This window comes from Andrographis paniculata, unplaced genomic scaffold (genome assembly GCF_009805555.1).
Source record: "Andrographis paniculata isolate CXL003 unplaced genomic scaffold, ASM980555v1 Contig45END, whole genome shotgun sequence".
Taxonomy (NCBI): Eukaryota; Viridiplantae; Streptophyta; class Magnoliopsida; order Lamiales; family Acanthaceae; genus Andrographis; species Andrographis paniculata.
Genome location: NW_026137579.1, coordinates 2,277,358 through 2,288,041, shown reverse-complemented (window position 1 = coordinate 2,288,041; position 10,684 = coordinate 2,277,358). Strand labels below are relative to the sequence as shown.

Genomic DNA, 10,684 nt, shown 5'->3' with positions numbered 1-10,684 from the left:
AAACATAAATAATTATATAAATAATATAAAAATAATAATTTTGTAGATATATTATATTTTAAATATATATATATAAGCTAAACAAACTGCTATTATTTACATAAAAAAATCTTACACAAAATATATTTTCTCTTAAAAATATCACATAAATATAAAACTCAAATCAAATTAAATTAAATACTATGTTAATATAAATAACTAATTGTCAATGTTTATATTTTTCACATATATTCAACACTCCTATGATATTTAAAAAAAAAAAAAACTATTAATAATAACCACAAAACTTTCAAAAAGCATCTATATGAATATTGACCAAATTTTTCCAAATAAATTATAGTAATATGTTTACATTATAGAAGATAAACACAAAAAACAAAAAAACAAAACAAAAAAAAAATGAAAAATTTATTCTTCTTGAATAATACACAGCCGGTGCTTCGAAGACAGGATACTTGAACAAGGCAGACATGGACTTTATGGATTGCAAACTGCAAAACAAATTTCCTATATCTATGTAATGATCTACATATAACTTTGAAGGCAAAACAACAACATTGGATTCTCCAAGCAATCCATGCCAGGTTCCATTCCAGCACCACAAATTTCTGATTCTTCAGAGATACAACGAGTTTGCGAACATTATGCCATGTCGGATGCTTTCGCAGGCACCGTTAAACTTGTCTTCCAGATCAGCTTCCCCGACAGCATGAGCTGCTGATTTCAACTGAAAAGTAATGTACAAAAAGAACATCAACTGAGGTTGAAGATATGGAGTTCAAAAAGGAAATGGCAGGTAGGATTAAATCAGTTTTCAGTCTAGGTAAGAACAGTGGTAAAAACTCACCTGGTTCAGAAACTCGTAAAGCCTTCTTGCTATGCGAATAATACTGCCTTCGAATATGTCAGTCATTTGGATGACTTCGGCAAAGGATGCTCCCTGGAGAAGAAGATTCAAAGATGGATGAATAATCAAGAATGTCAACAACATATATTGATGGGAATATAGCTAATCGAAAATAGAAACAGGGCCAATTTTGAAACTGGTTATTGAAGGTGAAGAACAAAGAAATGAAACAAAAGTAAAAACAGATGTTACTGCTAATCTTAGAGAAATAATCGCAAATAGAATACTGTGAAGGTATACACCAACCTTTGACCAGCAGTAAATTACATCCATCAAGAATGGTCTAATTGATGCCTCAACATATTCGTCCACATCTATTTCCAGTTTGCATTCACGTTGGATCTGCAATGGTGACGTTTCCAGTCATCGTTAATATACTAATTCAAAAAAATGAAATAGAGAAAACATGGAATTTAGAGCATGTTAAAATACCTCAGCTATTCTTCTGGCACTGTCCTGAAGCTGTTGCAGAGGTTTGGAGAGTTCAGCTCTTAAATTTATCTGTTCACTCGATCTATCTCCAGGGATGAAGCAGCTTGCCAAGGCTGCAACTTGATGATAATTCAGATCATTGAAGGTACCTGCTCAAATCATTACAAGAGTTCAAATTACAAAATTAATTCCAAAAAAATTAAATAAAATAAGCCAATGTATGAACAGAACACACAACGGAAGCAATGTAAAAGTGTTTTTACATTAATCATATACAATATGTTTAATTGACATGACAAACCAACACTGCAATAAAACTCTTGGTAACATGTAAAGAAACGCATAGATCTAACCAATGAGAAACGGCAATGCAATATTCAATGAGGCCCCAATGCATAGAACATGCAAGTTAAAATGAAGAGAAATTGTTGCCTAATAGTTTCAAAAAGGCCAAAACATATAATTACGCAATATATTTTGTAATATTAATAGGAGATGGTTTACCATTGAACATCAATTCTGTGACAAGGAGCTCATCTCCTGTATCTATCAGGCAGGCTGCCCGTCCCTTTAACTGAACAACGCCATCAGCATCTATATGACCAAGTTTTCTGAGAACCCGGGAACGATTCTTAAGTTCATCACGGAATTTTTGAAGCTGAAAAAGTTCAAGAGATTCATAACTGATTAGGAAGACAAAATCTTGCATGATACAAAAGTTAGATAACCATTTGATATATGTGTAAAGATAAGCATAAGAGTAAGGAAGAATGGCATGGGTTTAGGAGGAAGCACATCCACCAGAAATAAGCACCTGAGAATCACGCATTTTCGATTTTAGCTGTTGAATTTCATGATTTACTTCTGCTTTTCTCTGAAAACTTCTTATCTCATGTTCATCTTTGGACTGCAAAACATAGCATCGTTTTAAAATATAGATATATACATACTTTTGGTAATGAAAAGCAGCTACAAGACAGTTAGACAAGTGCTAAAGAAGAGATAAATTAACCGTTTGGCATACCTTATGCAGTGGGTGAACAAATAATTTATGTTCAAGTTGCTCAATTTGGTTAGCCAATTTCACAAATTCTGGATCATCAATATCCATATCCTGTCAAAACAGGGGGCGGAGAATATACAGTATCATCCTGGCTAATAAGGTATAAAAGCTAATAAATGCACAAACAATCAGACAAAGTTCAATTTAAATGGAGAAAGCATAACCGTGACAGGATGTTTAGAGTACATGAGAAGGGACATAATACAATATCAGTCATGATAATCCAGGCGACACATATCAGAATAATTGAATTCATGTTGTAACAATGAAAATCATTGAAGCAGCATCGATCACAAACAATACCTTGACAGGGTTCAGCTTTGGAAGACCTTGGGGAAAGCGTTTTTCAAGTTCCTGTACAGCAAGGAGAATGGCCCGGCGAGCTTCCATTGGCCGGAGATCAGAAGGGACTGCTATTATAAGTTTGCTAAGTGCAGAAAGAAGAGGCAGCTGAACAGGAACCTGTCACATTTAAAAAGAAGTGCATAACTTCCCAAGCATATCTCTTTTTATCATAATCATACCAGCTGAAGAAGAAAATTGAGCAGAAATTTTTGGACTGTGATGTTTTCTCAGAAAATTACTAACTCACCACATGCATTTCACCTTTCTCTCCAGGATGAGGAGGACAAGGTCTTGGCTGAGATCCATTTTCACTTGAGCCAAGAGAGCAATGAAGCAGAGTATCCACAATATAGCTATTAACGCGGGAAGAAGAGAGTGTAGCAGGCAAAGAACTTGATGCTGTTGGAGATTTTTTCACCACGTTGATTACAACTCCCCAACCCCAATCTGTTCCACCTTCCCTTACCTTAACCTGCAAATTTCCAGATGTAGTTTGGTATAGGAATAAAGAACAAAGGAAGAAAATGCAGACACTTGATAAAAAATGTGAAAGCATGACATCAATTGAACCAATACATACAGATATTATATTAAGACTGTAATGTCATGTGTTATTTAATTTATACATCCATAACTACCTATCAGCATACATACCAGCCTGCCAGGTGAGAGGAGAGAAAGAACTCTTTCAGGGCGCGTTATTTCAGCCATCATTTTCTTTTCCAGTTGAGCTATCTCAAGTTTTATCTTATGATACTCCGCAACCTCAGCCTACAGTAAAAATATGAGGATCATGTCATTTTATAGGTCTTTAACAACAAATTTCAAGCTCGATGAGGAACTGAAGCTCTACCTCCCCTGATGCATCTAGTACAGCAGCTTCCTCTTCAAGCTGCGTGACCTTTTTCCCAATGTCAGGTAAAGCCTGGAGGTAAGAAAGATGTTGCAGAAAACTTTTAGCCATTGCACATATTTTAGCAAGACAGATCAAATTTAAGTTTAGAGGTAAAACCTTCTCATACTGAAATTGGTGGAAGGAATTTCTGATAACATGCTCAGCAGTGAATTGTCCCTCAGAACGGCTCATTAAATTCAGAATTGAGTAGTAGCTTAGCCTGAAGGTACTGACTAAAGGTGCAGGTTTTCCCAAAACCATGTCTTTGAGGGTATTCATCTCCATCTGAGGTCATAAGAGATGGCATAAAACATCAAATTTATAATAGATTACACATACAAGTACCACAAAATATATGTACAGAGTTCGATTTTACCATTGCTGCAAAGCATAGGTGGACCAAACAATGTTGGCCAACCAAGTAGAAAAAAAAGAAAACAACCAATTGAAAGAATAAAAATAGCACTCAGATTGCATACAATCATTAAAAAGCCATTGCAATTACATACGTAACAGCCTATCAAGATTTTCATCCTACTATAATTAGACAACCATTTTAATTGTTTGCTAAATTCCTCCTCATCACTTCACAATGTCAAAAGATACCACACAGGTTCGCCATAAACTCCCATATTATGACACACAAGGGACCGTAAGATGCTTTGTAATTAGCACATAAATTAGATACAAATTGCAGCTATCTGACTTTGCACATGGAAGCCCTTATCCAACATGCTATCTATGATTAAACATTTTCTACGGCCTCATAGAAACAGCGGAAAATCTTGATAAATGCTTGCACAGCCAGATTACCACCATATTAAAAGCCAGTAGTCTCAAGGTTTACAAACTAGATGAGGAGTAAACTAACAAAAATGGGATCTTTTCTAAGAAAGATAAAATGGGCCAAACCTTTTCATCGACCATTATGATGCATATACCGCGCTCATCTTTACCACGTCGTCCGGCTCTACCACTCATCTACATGATGAGCAAATATGTCAGCAGTCGTCAAGAATAAAAGACATCACACATAGATCATATAAAAGATTGATTACTCACTTGAATATATTCACCAGATCCAATATAGCGATGGCTATCACCATCCCACTTTTTGACACTAGTAAAAACGACAGTTTTTGCAGGCATGTTCAAACCCATGGCAAACTGTTGTATATAAAAGATAAAAGTTAATAAAAAGCAAAAGAGAAAAAGTTTGCATACAGGCATGGTATATGAATAGAGTTTGATTATGTATATAAATGTAGAGCATTCAATATACAGCCAGGCAGGCCCAGGGCAAGTGTGTTTTGGAAATATAGATTATTCGTAAATCAATTGGGCCCCCTCTTGGAGTGGGCCCTGGTCAAGTAGGAGGCACATAAATGTTCAATGAAGAATATATACGACCACAATTTATTATATACGATAATCTATATAAATATATTATTTTTCCTCACAAAGCATCATATTAAAACAACTATTCAAACTAAACTAAAACAAAAATTCTAAACTAAACTCCAAAAGAAAGCAAAATATATGTATAGTAACTTTAACTATCGTGCATATCATCTTTTCATAAAAAATTGCATGCAAGTCACACGTGAGTTTTTAGCCATATGATTGAGGCCCATTACTTATCAATACACCCAGGCTAACAAAAAATTGGAAACAGCCCTGTACCACTTCCTTAATGAACCCAGTGTTAAGACATGTTGTGAAATATAATAAACAAAGTGTATTTGATGTGGAGCTCTTAGTGCAACTAATTTGATTTCTAAAGTAAACACAAACTTATTTGGAAGCGACATCTATATTACCGTTTCTGTCGCAAAAAGAGCCTTAACAAGCCCTTCTTGAAATAGAAGTTCAACAAGTTCTTTGATAATAGGTAGCAAACCCGAATGGTGAACAGCAATGCCTCGCTTAAGCAATGGCAACATCAATTCAACTGCAGGCAAGTTTCTATCTTCTTCACTTAAACAAAGGATGGCATTTCTGAACACCTGCTCCACATCATCTTTTTCCTCCTGGCTATTAAAATCAAGCTTGGACATTGACATGGCGTGTTGTTCACACTCTCTTCTACTAAAACTAAATATGATGACTGGTTGAAATTTGCGCTCCATTATCATCTGGAAAGTTAGAAATAATTAATTCTACGGGAACATAAAATTTGCACTGAAAAAGAAAAAAAAAAAGAGAGAGAGAGAGAGAGGGAATAATGAAAGTGTACAAAGTTCTTGCTTTAGTACAAATTATCGGTAGTCCCTCCTTCCTCACTACTAGGCAAAGGTAAATTAACTATTAACCAATTGGACAAAAGTCAAACATAAATCCTGAATAGTCACCTTGACAATCTTGTATATATCAGAAACACCAGATCCATTGCCACCTTTTGCAATCCTACCCCTGGAATTACCACCGCTTTTGTTTCCATCACCCAGACTTTGCTTTGTGAACGTATCCTGAAGCTTACAAAAGTTATCCTCTCTAAACTGCTCGTTCTCATCAACAACAAGATACAAACCAGAACCACCCATAGGAAACACGTAGTGTTGCAATGGTGTGGGCCTAAAATCTGTGTAGACCACATGACATGGCTGCTTATGTAAATTACAGATCCATTCAGCAAATTCAGTTGCGTTTGACATTGTTGCTGAAAGAAAAACCATCTTAATAGCAGGCGGCAAAAAAATAATACTTTCTTCCCAAACAACACCTCTTTCCCGATCCTTCATGTAATGTATCTCATCGAATATAACCCAAGCAACTTCCTTCAACACCTCGGAACCCCTATAAAGCATCCCCCGGAGAATCTCTGTGGTCATCACCAAGCAACTTGCATTGGGCGAAAGAGTCACATCACCGGTCATCAATCCAACATCTGAAAACTCCTGGCTTAATTCCCTGTACTTCTGATTACTTAAAGCTTTCAAAGGAGAAGTATATATCACCCTCTGTTTATCCCTGAAGGCCATGGCAATAGCATACTCTGCCACTGCAGTCTTCCCAGCTGAAGTGTGTGCCGAAACTAAGACAGACTCATTTCTTTCCAAGCAAGAAACAGAAACCTCCTGAAAGGGATCGAGTTTAAACGAATAAGCTTTCGCCCTTTCTCCAGTATAAATTGGATCACTGAGCGTTCCATGAATTGTTCCATCCTTGTTTGAAACATATCCACTTGGAACTGCCACCTCATGCACACATGTCCTAGACAAGCTTCGCCTCTTGGGCGTCAAGTCTTGCACAGAAACTTCTTGTTTTTCTTTTGAATCATATTCAGGTTGCTTCCTTTTCAGGGATGCGGGAGACTCAGCCATCTGGAGCGCCTCACTCTTTCGACTTCGCACTAGATTTTCCAAACTTTGTTCGCCCACCTTCCAAATCCACCTTCTGCTGATCTGTAACAGGGCAATATGACGACACAAACATTACTTTAATCATAACCAAAAAAATCTTCGTCGCTCTCTATTCTTATTTGACAACCATCATATGTACATGTGCTTTTGCGCCTGTACGTATGTATAACAGGGAAGAAGAGAAAGGACTCGCCTTTCAGCAATAAGATAAATTAAACTGATAGATACGATAAATGCCTTAAAATTAAACAAAGCCGGAACTTTAAACACAAAAATTCACACTTGCGCCCACACAATCTCAACTAATTACACAGGCAAATGAGCGTGAATCAAAACATCCAAAAAACAAAAACCCATGAAAACTGACATGTGAAAAGTAGCTTCAAAGTTCCAATCTTCGGCTACAACAGCATATACAGAAAGAGTACTATCCGAATTTCCGTTTGAAATCTAAATTGACATCTCACATAGCACTTTTACGACTCTACTATTATACCATGAATGTAATTACTTCGCCTATAAGTGCTAATCGAGGAGGCAGTTGAAAGAGCATACCAATCAAATTGAGCAGCAGCAGAAGCAGCAGGCGTGAATGCTTAAACCCTAATTTTTTCCCCAAATTTAAATAATTGCTCCGGGTTCAGGCGGCACCCCTAAAACAAAGTAAACACTATTTAAGGAATATATATAGTGGCGGAAAAAACGAGGGAGATTTTTACTTATTTACAGTAAATATGCGCAGACTTCCCAACCGGTTCCGAACCGCCGGTTCGTCAGTTTCAAACCGAAGCAGCCGTCGAATCCAAATAGATTTTTATACGGTCCGCTTCGGTTCAATACGCGGAACCGTGAACCGCCGGCTTTGAACATTAAATACTACAAATAATATCATACATAAAAAAAACAAATACTCCCACTATAAATACCATAGACTTTTTGGATATTGATATCAATAAATACAACTTCTTCTGTCATAATTCAAACTATTTTTTTTTGTTATTTTCGTATGTCAGTATTTATTTTTATTTTAGTAGAAGTAATCATACATCAATACCAAAATACCTTAATTTTTACCTAAATTACAAATATATCATTACACTTACAAAGACAAAAAAAATTTTATTCATACTTTTTATCAACTTAGACGACGAAATATAATAATATTTTTAATGTTAATAAAAAGACGATCTTATTATTGTATAAAAGTGCTATTATTTTTAATAATTTGTTCATCTACTAATTCTTTTTTAATTAGCAAACGGCTCTCTTTCCTTTTTTGTATGTCTCACAAAAGACAATTCATTTTTATTTTTGGTGATTTTATCGTAAGACTCACTCAAAACCCCCTTGTTGTTGTCTCTCTTCAAATTTATTATTAATAATTTATTATCTACTTAAAAAAAATCGTATTTCTAACAAAATGGTTCATCCCGTGCAGGACGGAATAGATGGAGAGTATATATTTTATCATCTTACAAAATCAACACTCACATATCTCAAATCAAAACACTAAGCATACAAATCCCAAATTAAAATCAAATAAGTTTACCAGTCAGGCAGGCCGAGCAGCAGGAAAGGAATGAAGAAGAATGAGGAGAAGGAAATAATGAAAAGAAGGAAATAAAAGAGCAGCAGAATGAAGGAGGATGAAAAGGAAGAAGGGAAACAATGCAGAAAAGGAAAGAAAAATATGAAGAACGGAGGAAGAAAGGGGTGTTGGGTGGTGGCGGGTTTGGAATTGGATTTGAAATTATTAGGCTGCAAATGAATGCATTGTTCTCCCACTGAGTTTTTCAATTGTGATTTTAAAAGATAATAGTAATAAATAATACAAAAAACGTTTTATACAAAGATAAAAAAATCAATTAGATATTTTAGATATTAAATTTTGGATTTAATAGATATATATTTAGATTTAGATTCAGTATATTGATTAGATTTAGATTCCAGCCGTTTTGTACTAGCCTTTGTTTTAAATATTCAACTTAAAATGATATATTTATATTTTGGACACAATGGAGCCGATGTATTTATTTATATAGTCTCTTTTTTTATGTTTTTATTAAAAAAAATATATGATACTTTTAAAATTAATAAAAATAAATAAATCTAATAGTTTTTAAAATTAATTTTAAATTATAAGAATTTTTTTATTTTATAGTTTATATTTATTACATTTTATTAGATATATAATTTATATTTTTTAGTATAATTAGAGGTCCTATTGGTTACAGTTTCATATTCTATTAGTATAATTTATATACTCCATTAAATTTTATAAAATTATTATGATTAAATATTATTTATTATTTTATTTAAATGTGATTTATATATATTTTTTCAGATAATCATTAAATTAGCGAGAAAGATTTTTAAAAGAAAAAAAAAAACCAATCTATATATATTAATAAAATATTATTGCATTAAGGATATTTTAATTTTTTAATTCATATTAGTTATATTTTATGAGATTACTTATGATTAAATGCTTTTTCTTTTTATCAGTTATTATTTTATTTACATATATTTTAATTTTTGTATTTTTTTCACAAATGAATTATAAAAAATTGGAAAAAGAAAAAACAAGTTTGGAGTTAAAAAGGAAAAAAAAAAAAAAAAAAAAGTCCTTTGACAATTAAATTATTATTATTTTTTTATTGTTATCTAAATTTAAAATTTTTATTTTTGCCTATTTTTTTTATAATCACGCCCGTCAAACACTAATTAAATAAATACTCCTCAGCCCAATTCCAACTACAATATCAAACTGTAACCAATCGCAACCCTAATATTCTTTAAAAGCATGCCAAATTCATATGTGTCTTAACATTAAAAAACACGAATTTGCCACATAAAATTTAACTCGAAAGTTGAAAAGAATGATCAATCTCATCTAAAATATTAAAATTTCTTCAATCATAAACGATGTTGAATTCATCTGTAATGGCATTTAAAGTAGAAATCCCAACAAACTTGAAAACGTAGAGGCCGAGCCATCAAAATATTCCTAAGAACAGTAGGAAAGAGCATCGACAAACCGTATGCAGAGCACACCCATCTATCTGCCTGCATTTCGAAAATCCATAACTTCCTTAAAGCCGATCAATCGAGCTGCCAAACTGCGAGACACGAGTAAGCAAACAGTTATGTTCAAATTACTTTACAATGCTAACTAGTTGTCCATAAAATCTAGCAAAGATTCGAAACTTTTATTGTCCATGCGACATTATGCGCAAACCGAGCAGCCGGCTCAAAGCATATCTAAATAAGCAGTCATTAACTTACCCTTCATGGCTTCATGTTATTCTTGATCTAAAAGAATCAGGCAATTATAGAATTATAGCTCTAAACAAACACTATCTGGATCCATGATAGATCTCGACTTGTATGACAAAGAACAACTGCAAAAATTTCGATGTTTACCTGCAACAGAATCCTCCAGTTCAAGATGCCATAGCTTGCAAAGTAAAAGCCTCAATCAGAAACTCCTAATAAATGATGAAATGCAAGTCAAGCATAACATATAAAAACTCACCGACCAATATGAAGTATCAATATCGAGCACTCACTGCAGTCAGTGATCCTGTCTCTTAGCCATCCTCACAGAGGTCGGCGCATTTCTTGGTACAATGAGAGATGTATTTGCGAATGCTACGATTCATTACTCGAAACATAATAAA

General features: G+C 34.0%; 1 protein-coding gene across 1 annotated transcript; it reads right to left on the bottom strand.

Annotated features, from left to right (window-relative positions):
* Nucleotides 1-301: 301 nt before the first annotated feature.
* LOC127251904 (DExH-box ATP-dependent RNA helicase DExH10) lies at nt 302-7,659 on the bottom strand. The gene is made up of 17 exons (XM_051275850.1): nt 7,560-7,659; nt 5,994-7,046; nt 5,463-5,777; nt 4,705-4,809; nt 4,555-4,623; nt 3,760-3,927; nt 3,601-3,672; nt 3,402-3,518; nt 2,995-3,219; nt 2,706-2,864; nt 2,364-2,453; nt 2,154-2,246; nt 1,844-1,997; nt 1,340-1,488; nt 1,154-1,249; nt 848-940; nt 302-727 (listed from the first exon to the last, which is right to left on the bottom strand). Exons 2-17 carry the CDS (start codon nt 6,963-6,965, stop codon nt 617-619), a joined length of 2,988 nt encoding a protein of 995 aa, XP_051131807.1. The 5' UTR covers nt 6,966-7,046; nt 7,560-7,659; the 3' UTR covers nt 302-616.
* Between the last annotated feature and the right edge of the window lie 3,025 nt (nt 7,660-10,684).

Coding starts and splice junctions, on each gene's coding strand:
- LOC127251904 (XM_051275850.1), bottom strand. CDS start 6,965: ATGGCTGAGTCTCCCGCATCCCTGAAAAGGAAGCAACCTGAATATGAT. Junction 3,928..4,554: donor TCATAATGGTCGATGAAAAG/GTTTGGCCCATT, acceptor TTATGACCTCAG/ATGGAGATGAATACCCTCAA. Junction 1,489..1,843: donor CACAGAATTGATGTTCAATG/GTAAACCATCTC, acceptor TGATTTGAGCAG/GTACCTTCAATGATCTGAAT.